We start from the raw sequence: 23,387 nt of genomic DNA on the forward strand, positions 1-23,387 counted from the left end.
GACACTCGAGTCACGGCCTGGGGGTTAAAAAGAAGGTCCCCACCACCCCGAGTAGTACGAGTGGCGCTGGCTACTACCGCCATGTGCAGGAAACAAAAAATACCTTAACATAAATAAATACCCGAGAAAGTGCCTTACCAATTCGGTAAGGCATTGGTAAAGCATTGGTAAGGCATTCGAGATCTAATCGAAAGGCGTGGGTTCGGTCCCCACTCTGGGCGCGTGTTTTTCTTTCTTTCTCACGTAATTAATAAAAAAATAATAATGTAACGTCACTAACGGTAAAAAAAAATATCCTAACCTATGCCTTCTTTGGCGTTTAAGACTGCCGGCCGGTATTTTCTTTCTTTATATATATATATATATATATATATATATATATATATATATATATATATATATATATATATATATATATATATATATATATATATATATATATATATATATACACACACACAAAGTAGAAGTACGCTCTTCGGAGACTTTATTTCCAACGTTTCGACCTGAGACAGGCCTTCCTCAGGTCGACAGGCGCCTATCGACAGGCGACCTGAGACAGGCCTTCCTGAGGAAGGCCTGTCGAAACGTTGGAAATAAAGTCTCCGAAGAGCGTACTTCTACTTTGTGCGTATTCCTGCAGCAACTAAGGACTCCATTTCACGACTATATATATATATATATATATATATATATATATATATATATATATATATATATATATATATATATATATATATATATATATATAACAGGTGCTCTCAGGCGATGGTCGATCGTTAGCTGTATCCCAGTTGCACCTACGTGCCGGTTCATTATATCGATGGAGGCGAAAAGAAAGAACGCCCGTGTGTGCGAGATTTCGACAGACGTTAAGGATCACCAGGGGGTCAAAATTAAGCGCATTAAACCCTACAATCAATCAATCAATCAATCAATCAATCAATGAATCAATGAATGAATCAATCAATCAGTTGGTTATATCGAAAACAAAATTCCATTCCCTCATTGAATGCTTTAGTGGTCATGCTGCAATCGTTTGTTGCAACCGAGTGTTCGTTATAACTGCGGCCCTCATTAGTGGGCTGGACTGTGTTTGATAAAAAGCGTTCCTGAGGTGTCTCGATATTCTTTTAGGGGCGAAGCCCCTCAGCGGCTGGGGCTGTTGTCGTCCCTTATCGTCGTCTCATGTCTTCGTCGATTTAGTCACGGTACTAGAACACCAAGACACTCATTAACTGCTTGCGCTAGTCACGGTACTAAAACACCGCAACACTCGTTTACGCCTCAGGCTAGAACGTAACGCGTACTTAAGGAACACACTTGGACACTCGTTTTCCAACGCCTCGCGCTAGAACGTTTGATCTCCGTAGGCTACCCCCAACGGTTTCATCTCTGCGGGCAAAAACGGCAACCCGCCAAGAATACACTTATACACTGCGCGCTCCCCGCCCCCCGCCCCCCAGATTCCACGGTTTTGAGATAGCCCAGGATTTTTTTCGCTTTCCGCACCACTGGTATAGTTTGCTGTCAGAAGGCGAGAGAATAATGGGCTTTCACAATATATTCGTAATATTTATTACGAAATCTTTAGTGGAGGTATTGGTGGACGTTCGTACTGAAAATCCTTTGAATTCTCTGTTGCTTTTGGGAATAATGGATCGCTCTAACACACATTTATTACGTTTATCTGTTATCATACCATGGGAAAACACAGAACATTTTAATAGCAAAATAATTTTTTTGGAGTAGTGGTTACTTTTTCTGCGGACACTTGATAAAAGGGGAACCACTACCGCCTTATGAACAATTTTTTTATAGAACTTCTATATTCCGCTTTGTGAAACAGGGAAATAGTGCTGAAGAGTGAAATTAGGAGCCGAGAACACTCACTAATTTTCTGATTTTTCTTCATCCATTCAGAAAGCACCCATGACCCAGGGTAAAGTGTTGGGCGGGACTAGTTCTATTAACTCCATGAACATGGTGCGGGGTAACCCGAGTGACTACGACACATGGGAAAATGTGTACAACGCCTCTGGTTGGAACTACAGCAGCGTCCTCCAATATTTTAAGGACACTGAAAATTTCAACATTACTGATTTTCCCAATGAGACGGGTAAGTTGCAAAGACTATGCAGACAAAAATAACATGGTGGCCACATTGCACGATAGAACTGCCAACAAATTCATATCTTTAGATTTTATGCTGCGTAACTAACATTTTTATAGCGACAGCCATTACTTGGGAGTTTGTGATGAAACATGGGTTATGACTGCCTGTGAGGCCTTAATCAGACAAAAAAAACTATTTGAACATTTTTAACACTCAGGGCACAAAATTTCGTTCGTGGGGTAAGGGTTAAATGCCAAAATGTGCTGCAGTAGGCATGACAAAAGGGGTGCGGATACTGAAGGGCGGTGGTTTGAATTGGGATATAACGCAGTTGGATTGGGAACAGGTGGGAGTAAGGGTTAATGGAGAATACCTCAGTAACCTCAGATTTGCTGATGACGTTGCCTTGATTTGTAACTCGGGGGACGAATTGCAAAGCATGCTTTCCGCACTGGGCGAACAGAGTAGAACCGTGGGGCTGAAAATTAATATGCAGAAAACTAAAGTAATGATCAATAATCTCGGGACAGCACAGCGGTTTGAGATAGGTGGCGAGGCAGTGGAAGTGGTAAGCGAATATATCTACTTAGGCCAAGTTGTGACCCCACATCCCAACCATGAGGCAGAGATAATTAGAAGGATCAGAATGGGGTGGGGTGCATATGACAGGCATTCTCAGATAATGAATAGCAGCCTACCACTGTCGCTGAAGAAGAAAGTGCATGACAGCTGCATCTTACCGGTACTCACCTACGGGGCAGAAACTTGGAGGCTCACTAAGAGGGTTCAACTTAAATTGAGAACGACTCAGCGGGCAATGGAGCGGAAAATGATAGGTGTAACATTAAGGGACAAGAAGAGAGCGGAGTGGGTCAGGGAGCAAACTGGTGTTAAACACATATTAGTAGAAATTAAGAAGAAGAAATGGACGTGGGCAGGGCATGTAATGCGAAGGCAAGATAACCACTGGTCATTAAGGGTAACAGAGTGGATCCCTAGAGAAGGCAAGCGTTGCAGGGGGCGGCAGAAAGTTAGATGGGCAGTTGAGATCAAGAAGCTTGCGGGGATAAATTGGTCACAGTTGGCACAGGACCGGGGTAATTGGAGAATAATGGGAGAGGCCTTTGTCCTGCAGTTGGCGTAGATAGGCCGGTGATGATGATGATGATGATGATGATGATAACGCAGTTCCTAATTGGAGCGCCCGTGAAGGCGCCGTTATCGAACAAACCGGCCGTCATAGTGGATGTTTAGCGCACGTTGTACACGCTTGTCACCATCATTTCATTATTTGCCTTGCACACAAGCTGCCCTCGAGGAGGACGAGGTGCGAAGAAATTGGTGGGGCGTACCTTCACCATACACGTTACATCGACAGTTTTTTTTTTTGTCTTTCGCATGCATCTCTTCAAAGCCGTTGAGATGTCCGACGAGTCTTTGTATTACCACGAATTTAAAAAAATTGCGCAGCTTGCACTACTGGTGCAAGGCTGGAAAAACTGCAGAGCTCTGGGACGACCTAGCTGCTTTTCCCCACACTGACAGCGGTTCCCAGAAGAGAGGGAGCAGCAAGAACAAGCGTATGACAACTCCTGGTATGGTGAGTGGCTACCGAACGCTGTCATTCTCGTCATTAATGACCCCAAGACGCGTCGCCCCATTCACGTTGCCTCCCTTCGACCAAACCAGTGCTTCCCCATCTCAACAACCCCGCCCCAAAATTCCCAAGTTCAACGGACCAAAAACGTCACGTGGGCAACACAAAGTCCTCCGGCTCTACGGGGGAGCGACCGGCCGGCCACGGGTCCGACTCGGCGAAGGCGGGAACTGCTCACGTGGCGAAAGTCCACGCGCAAGCCTGGATGACGCCCGGCGCTTCTCACGAGGCGCATGCTCACGCGGGCTGAATATTTTTGTGCTAAGGCCACAGCCCAAATTTCGTGCGGTGCGCCTCGCGCCGGGGGAGTTTTTTTCTTGGTATTGCTGGCTAATGCCAACTTACGAAGCTCAAGCTCTAACAGCTCTGCTGTTAAAACACACGGCAACAAGGTAGTCACAAAACGCATGCTTCATTACTGGGCAGTCTTGATAGTAGTAACAAACACCATTATTTGAATGTGTGCTCGATCTTGGTTTGTTATTCGGTGATCTTTGTTGCGCTGCCTTTTGCGCTTTTTTAAGTGGTTTTGCTCGTGCACAAAGTCTTTGCGGGGGGGGGGGGGGGTCGATGAGTTTTTTAGAAACCGGTGGCTGTTAAAGCCGATCATCGCTCTTGCCCTTGTGGCAATTGTGTAAACCCACGATCCTGAGTCGGTACGCAGTTAGCGCTCCGAGCCCTGCGCGGCTCTTCAACGACGGCGCGGCAGTCTTGCGCAATAGGATAGCAACAATAAGGAGTTCGCTTGCGCCTTGTTAGATGGCGCCACCGCTTCGGCTCCCGCCAGCGGTGAGCTAGGGGGTTGCGCCGGCGGGGAGAGAGACGTGGGCAACGGCGCTGATCGCGACCGGGTGGCTGCGGCGAGCGGGGGACTTGGGGGACTTGAGCAGCGGCGCTGGGCGCGACCGGTTGGTTGCGCCGAGCGGGGACAGCACGCGTGCGGCAGCGGAGCGACCCGGTGACTTCCCGGCAGTCTGGACTGACCATCGCCCACTCGATCAACTCCGGCCGCTCAATACAAGCGGGACCCGTCAACGACGAAAAAGATCGGAGCGCCAGGAAGGTTTTGGGAATAAACATCCATCCTTGGAGGTTGGCGTCGGTTGATTTGTGTCTTGCTTGCCTCCCATGCCGGCGCCGCCTGCGCGGCAGCCACTTGTGGAGGATCGTCCGAGTCAGACCCACACCACACTCTAGACAGGAACAAGAAACTCGCGACTACGCCGGGGTCTTCACTGGCACCTTGTTCAGGAATTCAACGACCACGCCCCGTTTTATACGTCCATAGTATTCGTGTGTCATGGATCTTCCCTTCGCCTTCCGGGAGCTCTTGAGCCCTCTTAGATGTCTACGCAGGCCTTCAGGAGCAGATACTGCTTGTATCAGAACTAAATGCTTTGCAGCTTGATTGTCACAGTGTAAACACTTTCTCCTGTTTTTCGAATTTGTTTGTGTAACAGGTAGTCACAGGTGTTCAAAATCATGCCAAGGACCGTTCATACATGTATTGAGTTATACCGGCGTTTCGCTCACATCTTGGGTATCAATTCCTTTGTGTAATGGAGTGATGGGGCTCGGAACGAACAAAGCACTTCATTCCTGCGGGATCGATTTCCAGTAACAATCGCGTTTCTCAAATTTATTTCGTGCGTTATGCCTCTCTTCTTGGGAATGAACACGCACATGCACTAGCCCGATGATTGACCAATCAAGTACCAGAGAAGGACAGATCCTGGGTGTTGTTCAGCAATCAGTGCCCCTCCCTTCACCTACTCAACTATGCATTCATTCTCGGTGACATTCACACACAAGGAACCCAATTTTGTGCCGTACCACTAATTATCCTGCACGGGTGCTGCGTTCTGCCGATTTATTGAAACAAATACACACGCTTTCAAACATATCACAAACACCCTTTAATCCCTGCCTCATACCCAAGCAACTGGTCGGATTTAATAGCTTCCATGCCACCCACTCCAATTTATTGTTGGAGGGCTTGCTCTGGGATCACCCTCGCCTCTCGGTAGGCTGCTCTGTCCAACATTTCCAAGCGACAGCTAGTCCAGTTGGCCTGCCGGATAGCATCCGCCGTTAGCGTCCCTGCTGAGGACACTACTCAACGGGCTGTATTTTGAGAATTCAACATTTTAAATAATAATGGGCGCTTTAACCCCACCACGGGTTGCATTTGTGCGTGTACGACAATGTCCTGGGCCTAACCTGTCGTATCAACAAACACCAGTGAACATAATGCCGGTAGTCAACGCAGCCGACGCACACTGGACCTTACAAAGTCATATTACTATTCACCCCGCTTCATACAAATGTGATTTGAAGTCGCTGTTACGGGTTAAAAAAGTATCTTGACGAAGTTGCCCTCACGGGACTGTATTATCTGCGATAATCGTTGATGTGGCTATCTTCGGCCTCCCTTTTATGCTAAGTAAGGACTTGATTATTCATAGAAATATGCCGACAATATATGCATGTAATTGTACTGGTAGCATAGATTTGGCAGTAAAAGTTCAGAGATTAATTCTTTCCGTGCGAAGCTATCTTTCTTCAGTTTGACTAACGCTCTCTGCAGAAGAATCCGGTTGTGTTTTGCACAATGGCATAGAACGAACCAATTAGACAGGCAGAAATTAAACCTTAGGTGCATACGAATTTTTCAGGGTACTGGTGTGATCGTCCTCAGCCTTACCCTTAATTATCGGCCATTATCGTGCCAGACTGTGTGATATGCTTTGAAGAATTGTTGGAACCCATTGGGGGAGCCGCCTTTTATTCTTTCAACGGCTCATTCATCTTGAGCCATTTCGGTGGCCCTTAGTCTTTTTTTTTGGAGACGCAGTGGGATCACTTGGGAACACTGCGCAGAAAAGAGAACAATGGCGAGCTGTGCTAGTTGGTAATTATGCATGACCAAATCTTTAAAAAGCGGAACACCAAAAAGATGAGACAAAAAGCGCTCATCCTGTTCTGTCTGTCTCACGTTATCAGTGTTGCGCTTTTTGAAGGTTTCGTCACACAGAAAACGGCTTAGGACATTCCTAGCATTCCGCTAGATGCGTCAGATACCGAGGTCCTCGAGCATTCGCATTGTGCCCTCCGCGTGATGGCGTCGCTGAGACGTTCTCGCTTAGTAAGCAGTGCAAATGCACGTGGAGCAGGACGAGGAGGAATAAGCTTTTATTAAACATCAAGGTGCTAGTGTCAGGGGCATCCGCACGGTGAAAGGAGTCCTTAGTCCAGGACCCCTTGGAGTCTACCGGTCTTCTTCGCTCTCTCGATCAACGTTTGCTGGTCGGAGAGGTCAGGACTGGTGAAAGAAGGGATTGGGGTTTGGTGTGAGTTGCGGCGTGTGGGAGCACTCCTAAACGATGCGGTATAGGGTGGAGGGGTGGACACTAGGGGGGAGGGGTGGAGACTAGGGAGGTGGGGAGAGAAAAGAATTGATGAGGGTATTGAATTTCCGCAAAGCTTGATTTCAATAAAGATCGAGGTCATTGCCTGTGTGTGTCATGAACTAGACTTGCCACCTTGCAGCTTTTGTCAAAGGCATATGCGTTGAGGCTAAGTGACTTCAGCGTCTTCTTCCATCGCCATGAAAACGCAAATTAAATACCTCTGCCGAAAAATAATAATAAAGAATACACCGGGAGGGTAATGTAGAGAGCGCCTACTGTAACCTTGTAAATATGTTATTATTTTCGCTTTCAAAAATGTTAGATTATTGTTTTCTTTTTAGTGGGTCGGCTACCTCTGAAGCGAACGCGTAGCAGGCTCAACCTGCAAGTCCTTTCGTTCGGCCTCATTATCGGCCTTGGATGTTGAAGACTTGGCTGGAACGACGGCTTGTTTCTTAACGGAAAATTGGCGATGTTAGCGGACAAATCGCTGTGGAACGTCTTTTCTTCTTCAAGTAGTGCTGAAAGCAGGGAGGGCTCCGGAGGTTTTGTTTTGCTCCACACGTTGACGATGTGGCGACTAATTTTTGTTTTGAGGCAATAACTTCATTTACAGAAATAGATACAGGGCCACATCATGTTATTGCGAAGGTTTCATAGAACGAAAGAGCAGCTTTACGCATAAAGAAAAATACAAGCGTTCAGGCATTAGGCCAGCCAAGAGTCAGCATGTTTTCCCAGGAAGTGTAAAACAGTCGAGTTGTAATACTAGCGAAGCCGCGGAATGTTGCGATGGTTGTGCTTGAAAGACTGCCATATGGGTGACGGTGCCTTCTGTGTGCAGCTTGAACTGAACGGAATGGTAGCAAAGAAAGGGGAAGGGAGGTTCAGTGTGACAGTCGGTTGTGGGCAGAAGAGAGCTCCCGTGCTTTCCGGGTCCAGCCCTCAAATTGAATTCCACCTCCACTGCTGTTTTACCTTCAATCCCGAAAGTGCTGGTGAACCCCGCGCCAGTGCATCACGAAGCTTACAGTCTGAATAAGGCCTGCCAGGCGAAATCAATGCCCTCTGCGCGTTCTGCACAAAATACCTCCACGCCGACAGAGGACGTTCAGCACATTCAACAACAGCTCTTACCTTGCATATAGTGAGTGAGACCTATGAAATGGACGTAATCACGGAGGAGTCGGCATTCCGAGGCCGAATCCAAGAACCTCAAGCTTAGCCAGGTGAGCTGCGAGTGTCAAAGGGGCACTGCAGCTCAGGTGGTTGTGAGATTGCGCGATTGACTTTGGCAGGATTACTCACGAGGTCGACGTGCACGAGCCGATGTGGGAGGAGGGCCGTCTCGACGGGGTGAAGTGCCGTTGCCGGTAAATGTTACGCAGGGTGACCGCAGGTCGTTTAAGGTCGATCGCAACGGACCGAGGGCAACGCATATCTATCCCTGGTATTGAAAGACATAGTAATAATAGTGTTCAAGCTCGTCTGCTTCGGGCAGCCCACCTATGGGTATGTTCTGCAGCTTGTTAAGTTATGTGTATTTTCGTACGAGCTTGTTGCTTGCCTCCAGCAAGTCGAACGCAGATGGCGCGGGTGTTTGCTGGAGGTCGGTCGCTGCCTTTTGCATCCTCGTAACGGCAGCACAAGGAACCTTCCGCAACGAAGGCACAGTGCCTAGGTCATCACCAGCTTAGTATTCGGGAGATGTACGGTTGGACCCAAGCATGGGGCCCTGGACGTGACGTTGCGCGTCTGCGCCTCGTTCTAAGTTCTGTTCAGTCGTAGGTGAGCGGTCAGGGACAGCCATGGTAACGCAAGTTCGAGGACCGGGCTAGGCAGAGCGCGGCCAACGGCGGTCGAAATCACGGGGTGCTACGAAACTCAAGCCAGAGGGGACGACGGTGGTCTCCTTCATTGCATGCGGTCATCTTCCCTGGTTTAACGGCCCCCAATGGTAGCGGAAAAACGACGCAAAGCGGCAGACCAGGACCATGGCTTCCCAAAACAGGGAGAAATAAGTTTAATCCCACGGGAATCTACACGATGATGGGACTGATGACTGGCGAATACCCGATTGAAGATTCAACAGTGCTGTTACTTTAATAAATGACCCCTGGTAGCCTGCAGTTCTATGTTCAACTCGTTTGAATGCTTGTGAATTTTGCAGTGACCAAGTATCATGGAAAGCAAGGAGAGACCCCTGTAAACTACCCGAACTATCATACAAACCTTAGCAACGTTTTTCTCGAAGCGTGCAAGCAGTCTGGGTATGAATACGTCGATTACAACGGAGAAAAAAAGACAGGTAAGTACTCGTTGGTGAAGTATACTTCCAAGCATTTTTGACGAGTAGAGTTTAGTGTTGCGAAGGCTATTCACGACAGGGCAAACTAACACTGTTGACATTGAACGTCATGTATCCGAGGTGATGCTCTTGTTTAGTGATAAGAGAATAACATCTATAGGGGCAATAAATATAAATCTTAAGCCTCCAAAGGGACATTGAGGTGAGACTGACGTGATGTAGGTGGCAGCACTGGCAAATATATTTTTTAGATGCAACGCATCTCTTTAACTCGCCTTGCCCCGCGTTATTGTCGCGGCGTAGTCCGCATCCCTCCCCCATTCTCCTCGCCGCGGCAGCTGCGCGCTCCGCCGCTCTCACCGCAGCGCCATATGTGCGCCAGTGCGGTCAGCCCGCAGCTTGCGCTCGGCTGCGCTCGCTCCCGTCGCTGTGCCAGCTGTGCGTTAGCGCGCAGCTTGCGCTCGGTTAAAAATTTACACCATCTTCCCGCGAGGGGAACCATGGGGTAGATGTGACGCATCGGGGGTGAACATGCTGCGTAAATAGGATACACAACAACAGCAATCCACACGCTGACATCGCTAACATAACGGAAGCGCAACGGCAACCCCCGATGCGTTGCGTCTACCCCATGGTTCTCCTCACGTGAAAATGGTGTAAATTTTTCGTAACACACCGTAGCAAGTTACGTCATACTCCAGCAAAACGTTACTGCAGCCTCTTTGTTGAGCGTGCCTGGTTTGTAAACTTCTGCAGCGCAAAGGTATCTCTTACGAATTCTGTGTTAATACAAGGCCACAGACATACAAATCTTATAGTCGGTATGCATCATTGAAAGTTAGTGGGTGTCTTGATTTCGATAAAAGTGTGAAAGTCACTACTAGCTCCCGTGAAGTGTCCCGGCTCAGTTATCAGCGCAATGTTCAGCCGGATTTAATTTTTGCGTGCTATGAAGAACACAGCGCAGGCTTACAGCAAAAAGGGAAAAAATGAAGTGCACTCCACGAGTCCGAGTCATATTTTTTCTCTATGTCTTTGCAGTTTTGTGTAAAAATGAGGCTCAAATAAACGAATATCAGGAAATAAAGGGCAAGCAATGGGTTTTCGCGTACGGGTGGTGTACGGGCGGTGCCTCCTGTGCGTTGAGCCGCTGCTGTTCCTGCTGTCATGTAACGGGAGTTTTCACGACGATGGTGGATTTCGCTGCTTTGTCTTCCACGGGGTCTCAGTCTGTGGTGTACTGGCATGGATAAGCGCCTCTCGCAACTGCCCAGTTTAAGCTCCCGCTGTCGAACGCCTCATGATAGGGAAGGGCTTCGAAGGAGTCATTTTCTATTTTTTTTACGAAATCCTTAGCTTCACGGTTGCTTTTTCGCTCAAACGCGCACTGTAAAAAACCACGTGCATACATGGTTTGCATAAAACGACACCAGTGCCATTCCTGGGGCACTGGTGTCAGATTTCTCGGTATCTACCCTTTGCAGGTATGTGTCCTTTCGAAAGGATTGTTAAATGCAAGAAGTATGCGCATTTTCGGTCTGGAACTTCTCTGTGGCGAACTGTAGAAGTATTGCGGCATTCTGAGTACTGGGTAGTCACAACTATGAAAGCGCAAAACCAATGTTCTTACGCATGCTCCAGGGTGGCGGGATGGCGACATTGTTTTTCTTAGCTCTGCACTGTACTAGCTAGACCAGCCGCAACAGACAATTGCTATAAGGTGTGCATTCGTTCTGCGATGCTATGACCGCGACAAGAGCGTTGATAGCATTCTGATTGATATGAAGGAAAAAGGTGCATGCGAGGACATATACTTACGATATGCAATGAAGAAATGCCTTGAATGACAGTGACCGCGGATTGTCAAGAACCTATGGTTTAAATGTTTCGTCGGAAACCTGTAACGATTATTTTTTTTTGGTGCAGTTTCGGTTTGGAGCGAATTCCAACAAAAAATAGCGATTAAGTTCCGGTTTTTGGTTCGAGTTTCGTCGCGGCTCAGTGCCTATTGGCATATATCTATTTTACGCATGCACTATGGGCAGCGATGCCTTCGATAATCACTGGGAGTGATGCGAAGCCTTGTGGCTACTTCTTTTTCTGCAGGGTACTCAAGAACGCAGTGCAACACACAGGATGGAATGCGAATGAGCGCGTACACTTGTTTCCTCATGTTTCAAAGCAATATGACCAATAGACTTAATATCACCACAAACAGTACTGCGACTAAAGTAAGCATTGCAACTGTATTTTTCTCCTATGTCACTCCTAAATTTCCTTTCTCGAAGCGTAACAAACCAGCATTATGCACACTATGAGCTCACACATTATAATTAACAATGTTTTCTTCCTAATGGCATGCATTTGGGAAAACATAAAAGCTCAGAAAACTGCTACCTTGAATTACTTATTAAAAAAACCAAAAAGCTTTCCTTTCTGGCTTCTAAACCATTATCTCGTTCTGTGTTGGTTCTCACATTTTGTCACGGGGAATGCTTGGACAATGCCTCCATGAAGCCACGGCACGGTATCGACGACGACGAAGGTGTGTGGGTGCAGCCGGTACGGGTTCCCTGATGGCCGGATGATATATTTTTTAATGCGATCGATTGCCCTACGGCATAACAGGGAGGTTTATAGGTACAACATTGCACCAGTTACACACAGAAAGCCAAGAAGAGGCCGGTACTGGGGTCCCCACATCCAACACTTAAGATCGGGGGGTTTCCCAGGACGGCGCCCTGTGCCTCGGAGGTGTTGGATTCTGGCGTTTCTAAGACCTGAACAAGTCCACAACAGGTGTTCAACGTCAGCTTCTGTCGCAGGAGTCACACAAACGGGGAAGGTGTCCGCAAACGGGGCGTGGTATCGGGCAGGCCAAGCGTGAGTAACTGCTGGGGATAACGCCACCCCAACTCGAAGCCTCCGCAGCAAGACCTCCTCCCAGCGAGCGAGCCCACTGGGGAGGTCAGTTCCACGCGGTGGAAGTAAAGCACGCATGGCGCGAAGGAGGTTCTCTTTTTCCACCAGCAGCTCTTCTAGAGTAGGTACTCGAAATAGTGGTAGTTGCCGTGGGAGGTCTCTTCGGTGGCAGCGCGATCTGCCACTGTGTGGGCAGGAAGCGTGTCTCCGCGAATCTATGAAACGCGGAGAGGGCATGGATAAGTGTCCATAATCTCGTGAATGCGTGCGTCCAGGCTTGTACAACGCGCAACGCGACGCAAATCCCGAATCGCTGCAGTTGAGTCCGTGTAACGTTCCAGCTTGTCCCCAGTAGTCAAAGTCGATGCAAGCGCCTCCAGGCCATCCCTAATGGCAGTAAGTTCTGCTAGCAGGCTTGGGAGTGCACGGAGTGACTCGTACGCGTAGCTTTGATTTAGGGCAGGGTAGGAGGGACACGTCAAGGCCGTGGTGACGAAGCAGTCATATCCCCGGCATCCACAAAAGCCTGGACATTTGTTTGTCGCATAACGTAAATACATCGCTTCATCACCAATCATAGTTCCTGTCTTCTGTTATGCCGACGCGTACCATTTTGCGATATTGGGACTGGCGTAGAAAAGGTGAGGCTTCATAATTGACATTGCTGCTGCCCGATGCGGCACTTCATTAGAACTCAGTATTTTGTTACGCGCTCGTGTGCGTTCTTTTTTAAACACGATAGTCTTTCTTGGGCTACTTAAACCCAGAAATTTAGGTCTGTCTGTCTGTCCGTCTGTCTGTATGTAACTCGATTCAGCCACCCGACCAAAGTAAACTGCTTACTGCGAAATAGTCTTATATACTCACAGCCAAATGTAAACGTATGAGCCTGGTTTATATGTTCATACTTGTCAACTTTGTTGAACAAGAACAAGACATTACGCAAATATAAGACAGGAAATAGTACACAAGGGATATTTACAGTGTTCCTTTATTAACAAATTCACGGATGCTTGGTTTTTCGATAGCAAATGATATTCTACATCTACTGATGAAAATTGCCGCCTCCTGGCGGCATATGAAAAATCACGCGGTAACATCAACGAAAGATTCCACTAGCTAGGTTCCACGTTCTGCTTGGAACGCACGTGGAGCACGGCCACGCGGTTCTATAAACCTTGTAGTCGGCCGCCTCCATTCACGCGCGTCTCCGCCGTACTGCAGCGATGGCATCGAGGAACCCGGCCTCTAGCAGTGGAACGCGGTAAATTCAAATCGCCTTGCGCAAACCTTTAGTGTGTTTACCTTGGGATGAGCGTGACGGTACAGAAATAGCATGAAAGGTGAGCGGGAAAGCGAAGGGGGGGGGGGGCATTTTCTTGGCAAATGTCTACAAAGACTATCGTCTTTTGACGACATCTGAAACGAAAGGAGCAGATACGCGGCCAATTTTTTTTTGCACTTTTCGAGCGAGATGGCACTCCTCCCCGCCGTGCTTTCGTTTATGGCGTTAAGGAAAGGAACCTTTATCACAGTATCTTTCTGACGGCAGAGAAATCACGTAGGTCGAGTAACTCGTACGGCAGTAGATGTGATCGGCTTCTGCCAAGTTGTAGCCAAACTGGAGGCTATCGTAAGCTCACCACACATCGGCCTTTTGTGTTCGTGGGGCGTAACAGCAGTGTAACGGGTGGGAAACACTGAAATAATGTATGTCAGATCCTTCTTCACTAACTTAGAAAAGGTTCAGACTTGGAAGGCTAACGGTGTAGATTAATATTTCTTTTTGCTTAGCAGGGAACGCGCTAGAGTTTGCTATGGCCATCTCTGACCAGATTGACTTGAGAAACCACTTGAGCTACAGTAGCCGTCAAGAACCGCTTTTTAAGCCCCAGTCCGAGTACTGTAGGGACTATATCTAGCACCACATGAAGTGTTACCTCTAGTTGGGTCACAGGCCCGGCAGAAATTCGCTTCGCCTTGAACCGCGCCGACGGACTAGGCAGAAACACGCCTCGGACAAAGTCCGTGGCAGACGTGCACCAACACGCCGGGCAACGGCACCGAAGAATCGCCTCCTCTTTCCACTTCGCGGCGGATCGGTTAACGCAATCATTCGACTCCATCCATCGAATTCAAACTGCGGCCAGAGGACACTCCTGATTGGAGGGATTAAGAACTGCTCGCGGCGGCAACGAACTCCCCGGGGGTATAAAAATGGCTGCGGGTTATCTCAGTCAAACTTGGATATGCAAAGTAAAAGCTTGGCTTAGCCAGGTTCAGCCTTTTTTTCGCTTGGTTAACCTTTGATGTAGCTGTATTGCCGAGCACGGCTCAAAGCCGTTCGGTCCTGTGCAACGCTCACAAAAGGAGGCCCGGCCTCGATTTCATTCTGGGCGAACGCGGCGTTCCTTTTTTACGGCGGACGCGGTGCAAGACGAGTCACGTAGCCCGAGACGACCCAGCGGCGCATATGTGGGCGGCTACGGGTTGCTTGGCTGTTGATCAGCTGAGTAGCCGCTCCAGTCGCAGCCGCCACCGCTAGTAGTATACTTGAGAACGACTAGCAGAACGACTGAGAACTAGCAGAACGACTGAACACTGGGCCTTGTGCGCAGCGCCGACAGCGAGCCCGGCGGATCACGCGATGTGCTTCGAGGAGTCCGTCTCGCAGGGGAGGGGGGGGGAGGAGGGGGGGGGGGAGTGTCTGTGGTCAAAAGGTGAATTGGCGCATCCGCCGCGAAACCACTGAGCGAAAGTAGTAAAGCTGTGCTTTAAAACAGCCCGGAAGCAGCAGCTAGAGTGACATTCAACGAAGGCGCCGAGTTGAGACGCGCTCTCCCCTTTGATACAGCCATGTAACGCCCTTGTTACCCTTGTACATATTGTATATAAATGCATCTTTAACTCACCACGGCCCGAAAACTTCGTCGGTGTGCTGTACGGCGAGTTCGTCGCGGGCTGAGCAAGGCAACGTCGCAACTGTGGTGACAGCCGTGGCACGGCCGCGTCACAACACCCTGTTGGCGCCAGAACCTTCACTGAGTGCTCGAATTGGCTGGTTTGCACGCCACGGTCATATTCATTGCCGAAAGATTTGGCAATGTAGGCGTTCGTGGATTGCGGAACCACCCCTTCAAGAGCTGCAGATTTTAACTCCGGTCGAAAAAATATTTGTGCATGTTATACAGCTACACCACAAAATACTCTCACATATTCACCGAACAACAATGCTTAACGCTTTAGTTAGAATTTAGTGTTTTTACAGCGAAGTTTTCTGTGAGCAGGATGGATCCAGCTGATTATTTTCGCAAACAGAGCGATGTGACAAAATCAGCCCGCGATTGCAACGTGGCCTTGCGGCGCCCACTCAAATCTCAGGGATCGTAAAACTGCAGCACACCTTCAGCGCGTGGAAAAAATTCATAAAAAGTATAGAAAAGGTCTTAGGGCATTCATATTTTGATATAAGGGGAACTATATTGCGCCTGAAAAGGGTCTTCCCAGGAATGCATTCGTGCTTAGATTTAAAGCCGACCGTAAGAGGATCGGTGGGAGCTTGGTCTTTGTATGGTGGCTTTTCCACATTGTGTGTTGCACCGTGAACCATGTCCATCTACAGAGGGGCTATGGTTACAGAAAACGTCAAACTCTTCTGTTATCGAAAGTATCCCAAACAAATATGCGGCAGTTAGCCGCAAAGAAGACTTTACCATGACGCCGAGATTCATTTACTCGTCGTAACAAAATAGTTCACAGGGATGAATAATAAACGTTATAGAATTACTTTCTGCTGGGAGCACATGGCCATCTACGGATGGAGTATGGTTACAGAAAACGGCTGTAACGGTTGTTTGACCGGAACTATACGGAAACAAATTATAGGGGAATTAGCCTCTAAGACAACTCCAACATTACGCACTGTAGCTTCGCTGGTGCGTAATGGGCAGCGCCACAGCGCCACACGGGCAGCGTCACATTCGTCCGACTATTTTCAGCATATGCCTCATACGCCCCCCAGCGGTTTTTCCCAAGGTTTCAATATTTCACTGTACGCAGATAACATTTGTATCTGGGCCTTAGGCCGAAACCACCCAAAACATTCGCGCCTCACTTCACAGAGCGATCCTGGCCATACGAAAGTAGCTAAGAAGCTGTGGGTTGATCTTCTGCCGCAGAAGGGTGCAGCGATACCGTTCACGCGGCGTGACATCTCACAATATGCGCTTATTCTAAAATGTATACGCAGATACCCTACGTCAAACAACACAAATTTATTGGTGTCATCTTTGACACCTCGATGTTTTGGACTCCTTATATTCCGCAGTTGAGAGAGAGGCTTTTGTCTTTCGTACGCATTTTGCGCATACTGAGTGGACAGTTTTGGAGATGATCCGTGTCCTCTCTTCTTACACTCTACCAAGCGCTCTTTCTCGCTCTTTTACGCTACAGTCTGCCAGCCCTACATCAACTGTTTTCTACAAATTTGAAGGTCATATTTTCAGTGCTGCGGAGAGCTCTACGCATGTTCCATGGATCTTGCCAAATGCAAATCGACAATTGGAACTTTGCGGGAAGCGGCTCAGTGCTTCAGCATTAAGAGTGCCTTCAAACGTCTCTAAGCATTGTCACTGGGTGCCATGCACATAATCTGGCAGCCATCACAGCATCGCATGTAAGAGACTTGCTTCCAGCATATTTTCAACCACCTGTCAAGACAGCATTGCCACCGTGGATACTTGCAACATGAAATATATTAATAAAAACTCCCAGAATTGGGAAACAATTGTCCATGCGCGCACCTGCACTGTAGTTTTTCAATTTCAAATATATTTTCACCCCGTACGCAGACCACACGCACGTTTACGCCGACGGCTCAGTAACAGCAGAATCATCCTCTATTGGCGTATGGATTCCGTCGGTCCACTGCACAATCAAGAAAAAACTGAGCCACAAAACATCCCCCACCGCTACCGAGCTAGCGGCTGTAAGGGCTGCCCTTCATTTCATGGGCGCAAAGAATGACTGACAATGGGGGATCTTTCTAGACTCGTGGGGTGGTTTCTAATCTCTAAGAGAATATCCAACCACCGCACTCAGTTTTTGTGCGAAATCAGTAAAGTCCACACAGCGGTAGTGCTTAAATGGCTGCTTGGCCATTAGGGAATAGAAGAAAAAACTACCTCTGAAGCAGCCACCAGCGGTGGCCACTATCTATGCAACACGACACACGTCCGCTTCTCTTGCGAGGATGGTTGTGCCCTTATCTGTCGAACTGGATGGAATGAGCAAATGTTGAAGTGGCAGGGCCTTCGCAGCGGATATCCACACCTGCATGGCATTGACCCTAATCGAAAGGCGGGGGTTCGGTCCCCACTCTGGGCGCGTGTTTTTCTTTCTTTCTTTCTCCCGTAATAATAATAAAAAAAATAATGTAACGTCACTAACGGTAAAAAATATTCTAACCATTCCCCTATGCCTTCTTTGGCGTTGTAGACTGCCGGCATTTCTTTCTGTACTTCCTAACGAGCCCCTCATTTCCAAACCCTATTATCGTGCAAAAGCTTAGCGAGGGCCTCGGTTCTGGCAGCCTTGATGCCAAGGTAGCATAAGAGGGTTTCCCGCCAGTTAGCCGCTTATGACAGACTGTAGACGCTCGCGTCACGCCCGGGGGTTGAAAAGAAGGTCCCCTTCTCCCCGTGTAGTCTGAGTGGCGCTGGCTACCACCCTCAAGCGTCAGATACAGTTGTAGTAAATATAAATACCCCGGAAAGTGAAGGAGAACACAGTCGCCCAGATAGCCGAATTGGTAAGGCATTCGAGATCCAATCGAAAGGCGTGGGTTCGGTCCCCACTCGGGGCGCGTGTTTTTCTTTCTTTCTTTCTCACGTAATAATAATAAAAAATAATGTAACGTCACTAACGGTAAAAAATATTCTAACCAATCCCCTATGCTTCTTTGGCGTTGTAGACTGCCGGCATTTCTTTCTGTATTTCCTAACGAGCCCCTCATTTCCAAACCCTATTATCGTGCAAAAGCTTAGCGAGGGCCTCGGTTCTGGCACCCTTGAAGCCAAGGTAGCATACGAGGGTTTCTCGTCAGTTAGCCGCTTATGACAGGCTGTAGACGTTCGCGTCACGCCTCGGGGGTTGAAAAGAAGGTCCCCTTTTCCCTGTGTAGTCTGAGTGGCGCTGGCTACCACCCTCAAGCGTCAGATACAGTTGTAGTAAATATAAATACCCCAGAAAGTGAAGGAGAACACAGTCGCCCAGATAGCCGAATTGGTAAGGCATTCGAGATCTAATCGAAAGGCGTGGGTTCGGTTCCCACTCGGGGCGCGTGTTTTTATTTCTTTCTTTCTCACGTAGTAATAATAGAAAAATAATGTAACGTCACTAACGGTAAAAACATATTCTAACCATTCCCCTGTGCCTTCTTTGGAGTTGTAGACTGCCGGCATTTCTTTCTGTATATATATATATATATATATATATATATATATATATATATATATATTAAGTGCGAATGCGCTTTATAAGCGACCCTGAATTCCGTCGACCGCCGTCCGTCCACATAGCAACAGCTGCGGGTGCGCGCGCTCCTCGTCTTCCTTGGCAACGGGGGGAGATGGGCGCGCGCTGCCTGGCCGCTGACATGGCACATACCCACGTGGGGCATTGGCCAGGAATCTCCTCGTCTTCCTTGGCAACGGGGGGAGATGGGCGCGCGCGGCCTGGCCGCTGACATGGCACATACCCACGTGGGGGATTGGCCAGGAATCGTGCGTGAGAAGGGCTAATGCACCCGCTTAAAGGAGTACTGACACGAAATTTCAAAGCTGAGATCCGCTCTAGCAATCAAGTACAACGACAACACAAATAGGTGTCTGTGCATGGAACATACCCACGTGGGGGATTGGCCAGGAATCGGGCGTGAGAAGGGCTAATGCACCCGCTTAAAGGAGTACTGACACGAAATTTCAAAGCTGAGATCCGCTCTAGCAATCAAGTACAACGACAACACAAATAGGTGTCTGTGAATAAATGCATCTTTCTTTCTTTGTAGTTGTGTGTGTGTGTGTGTGATCTCTCTTTCGCGAACATTACCGAACCGCGCAAATTCAACTCGTGCATTCGCACTTTCACATTCTTCCCCTCGGGGAAATGCGGGGAAATTTTTTTGAAGAGGTGTTTATTGGCAGGGAATGGTAGCGTTCCAGGTGACGGTATTCAGGTAGGCACCGAGACTAGCCTGAGCGATGATCACGATGCAGCGAGCTATCAGAGATCGTGGCGCGTTCTCCCCGAGTCCGGTGCTACCTCCTCGTCGTCTTCACAGTCCCCATTCACTACGTACCCATTATTGCCCATGGCGACCGTATCAGCGCATACCCACACGGGGCATAGTGCGTCCTTCGCAGTGCCTGATATAATACTCTAAGTGCACTACAAGTGCACTACTCTTTTGCACTACAATTACCCCCCGCGCACATAAGAAGCCATCCTGGCGACCTAAGGGCAAGATAAAACCATCGGTTCGTGGTAAGCCTTGAGACGGTCAACGTGCACAGTTTCGCGACCTCGACAACGAAGGTCCGGGGACAACGTGAGCGGCTCAACTACGTAGTTCACTGGGGATGCGCGCTCGATTACACGATAAGGACCATGATATTTGGACAGTAACTTCTGAGCAAGACCAGGAACAGTCGAGGGTATCCACAGCCACACAAGAGAACCGGCAGCGAACTCAGGGGGCGGTGTTCCATCGTCGTGACGCTGCTTCTGGCGAGATTGCTCCTCGGAAGTCAGGGCCCGGGCGAGCTGGCGACACTCTTCAGCGTGTCGAGATGCCTGTGACACGGGGGTACATTCAGATGCATCTGGTCGGTACGGCAAGATGGTGTCGAGCGGACATGACGGCTCGCGGCCGGAGAGGAGAAAGAAGGGCGAAAACCCCGTAGTTGCTTGAGTGGCGGTATTGTACGCATAAGTTACGTACGGAAGAACTTGGCCCCAGTCGGTGTGGTCTGCCGAAACATAAGTTGCCAACATATCGCCCAGTGTCCGATTAAATATTTCCGTGAGCCCATTGGTCTGTGGATGGTAAGAAGTAGTGGTGCGGTGGATAACGTTGCACTTTGCGAGCAGGGCTTCAATTACTTCAGATAGAAACACACGGCATCGGTCACTGAGCAACTCTCTAGGAGCACCGTGACGAAGAATGAACCGGCGTAGGAGAAATGAGGCGACCTCGCGGGCGTTAGCGGCTGGTAGTGCGGCGGTTTCAGCGTATCTCGTCAAGTGGTCTACCGCGACGATGGCCCAGCGGTTTCCAGAAGCTGTGTAGGGGAGCGGCCCATACAAAGCGATTCCTACGCGGTCGAAAGGTCGTACTGGACACGGCAGGGAATGGTAGCGTTCCAGGTGACGGTATTCAGGTAGGCACCGAGACTAGCCGGAGCGATGATCACGATGCAGCGAGCTATCAGAGAACGTGGCGCGTTCTCCCCGAGGCCGGTGCTACCTCCTCGTCGTCTTCACAGTCCCCATTCACTACGTACCCATTATTGCCCATGGCCACCGTATCAGCGCATACCCACACGGGGCATAGTGCGTCCTTCGCAGTGCCTGATAGCATACTCTAAGTGCACTACAAGTGCACTACTCTTTTGCACTACAATTTGTCTCTGTCTCTACTAACCTATATATATATATATATATATATATATATATATATATATATATATATATATATATATATCTGAATGTTAGGGCTACCTAACTACCTAACGTTAAGGCAAACAACGGCGGCAGGCCATACATGCAGAGGTGTATGACTAACCCCTTCCCGGTACTCCCCTGCCATTAGGCCAACGTTACGCATTGATGTCTTACAAAGTTAACAATCTCAATGTGGCCTATGTGAAGCTTGATGTTGCTTCACGCGTCGTTACGTTAGGCATTTAAGCTACTTAATGTCAAACAAGCTATTAGCACACAGCAGAAATGAGCATAGCCAACGCCTAGGCAGAAATTTTTTGTTTCGTGTAAGTTCTCATAACCACACGGCATAAAATACCCACAAAGAAGCCATACTCGCCTGTCGCAGCGGCGCCATAATCATCATTGACCCGTGACGCTCTGCGCGGCAGTACGTACCTTACCGACATGGAGTCTGGAGCACCTACATCGTCGGCGCCGGAGCCTCGGCAGAAGAGAAACGCGGCCGTTCACTCCATTGCACTGGGAACCCCGTGGCGAAACCGGAAATCAATGATTGAAGGAGGACAAAGAGGCATTCGGTTGCACATTATTATTAATGCTTTCCCATTCACAACTCATCAGAAGTGCTTAGGCTTTCTCGCAGATATTGGGCGTCATTGGTTTTTGAAAACCGTTTTAACAGCACACCTGTTTAAGCTCTTGGTTGCGCCGTCCATGAACGGGAAAAATACCCAGAAAATGCCGAGCGCCCGTCAACGTGCGTCTTGGGAGGAGCGTCCGGCGTCGTCGAGGCTTGCACAATGTGCTTGCTTCACGTGGGGGCTCGCAAAAATAAAATAAAAATACCGAGAGAAGAAAATACCGAGAGCACGTGAGCATGCGTCTTGTGAGGAGCGCGGACCGTCGTCCAGGCTTGCGCGCGGGCTTGCGCCGTGTAAGGGGCTCGCAAAACCAACAAAAATAGCGAGCGAAGGGAACACCGAGCGCCCGTGAGCGTGCTTCTCGTGATGAGCGCGAGGCGTCGTCGGCTTGTGCGTGGGGTTGCGCCACGTGAGCGGCTCGCAAAATGAAAAGAAAAAAAATGCCGAGCCCACGTGAGCGTGCGTCTCGTGGCGAGCGCAAGGCATGTTCCAACTCTATCTTTGAAAATACTCTGCACAGCATTCCTGGCTTGATATCTCACGTTCTCGTCTCTTCGCTAGTTGATGCCGAGTTCGCGAAGCCGGTTGCCGCCGGTTCTAGCCCGTGCTAACGGGGTTCGCTTTGCGAGATATGCGAAAGCCTGCGGACAAAACGATCCGGGCGTACCAGTCATGGATGCCTTTCACCGGCAAGTTAGGAACTCAATGCCGAGAGTCAGGTGCAACAGCTGGGTCTCCGACGAAGACAGAGTGCCGGCAGCTCTGCTGTTTCTACAGCATTGCACAACAAGTTGAAGCTGGGCCAATTTTTTTGAAGTCACTATTACCGAAGAAGGAAGCCCAACATATCAAAAAATACCATTTTTAACAACATCGATTACTAAGACGTGTGTTCCGAATTGCAGAAGATGAAGCTCCTGCAACATACCTCCGCACTATCATTGTCATTGTAAATTGGTCAGTCATCGCCTTTAAAAGGGTTCGATAGAGGATCTCATGGCTCCTGTCTCTGGCGGCGGACGCGCAACAAGGTGGTCGCTCCGCGACATATGGTGCCGAAGCTCGGGATAACGAGCGGCTCCCAACGACGTTGGCAACCAGCGATGGCGGCGACGAGTTTGTTCTGGAAACGGCCACCGGAGCAACTTCGTCCAGCTCGGGACCGCACCTAGGAAGACGAGGCGCCGACCTGACTGCCTGCCGAGCAAGTAAGCCTGAAATTCTAACGTAACGATGGACCGACTGAAAGCGAAACGTGCTGCTAGGTGAGCTCAAGTAACCAAAGTCTTGACTGAAGCGACAGCACTCATCGAGAGCGGCTGCTGTGACAGAATGGTGATTAGGAAAGTGACGAACAAGCTCGTAGCCACCCACGAGGAGCTTTGCAAGATCGACGCCCAGGTCGAGAACGCAATTCCGGTCGACGATCTGGCGCGGCAATACCAGTTGTCAGCGCAGTAGGACGACCAGACCCTCGGGGATCTGACTCACCTTAAGTGCCGGTTCGAGGGCCTCAGCGTCGGCAGGACTGCGCAGTCTGCTCCTTCGGCGGCGATAAATACACCGCTTGCCTCAACGAGGGCTCCGTCCCAGATACTCGGACCTCCTC

At 49.0% G+C, this 23,387-nt stretch overlaps 1 protein-coding gene and 1 non-coding gene across 2 annotated transcripts in view; both read left to right on the forward strand.

Moving 5' to 3' along the window:
- Positions 1-23,387, forward strand: part of LOC144138090 (4-pyridoxate dehydrogenase-like) — a 156,844-nt gene that overhangs the window by 20,502 nt on the left and 112,955 nt on the right. Inside the window, exons 3-5 of the mRNA XM_077670182.1 lie at positions 1,924-2,119; positions 9,354-9,491; positions 11,598-11,722. Coding sequence (XP_077526308.1) covers positions 1,924-2,119; positions 9,354-9,491; positions 11,598-11,722 — 459 coding nt within the window. The remainder of the gene's footprint in view (positions 1-1,923; positions 2,120-9,353; positions 9,492-11,597; positions 11,723-23,387) is intronic.
- Positions 18,205-18,276, forward strand: Trnag-ucc (transfer RNA glycine (anticodon UCC)). Its single transcript has one exon. It is a non-coding gene; the product is annotated as a tRNA-Gly (tRNA).

The sequence above is a fragment of the Haemaphysalis longicornis genome, unplaced genomic scaffold (genome assembly GCF_048455015.1).
Source record: "Haemaphysalis longicornis isolate Haplotype H1 unplaced genomic scaffold, Haemaphysalis longicornis Haplotype H1 scaffold_5, whole genome shotgun sequence".
Classification (NCBI taxonomy): domain Eukaryota; kingdom Metazoa; phylum Arthropoda; class Arachnida; order Ixodida; family Ixodidae; genus Haemaphysalis; species Haemaphysalis longicornis.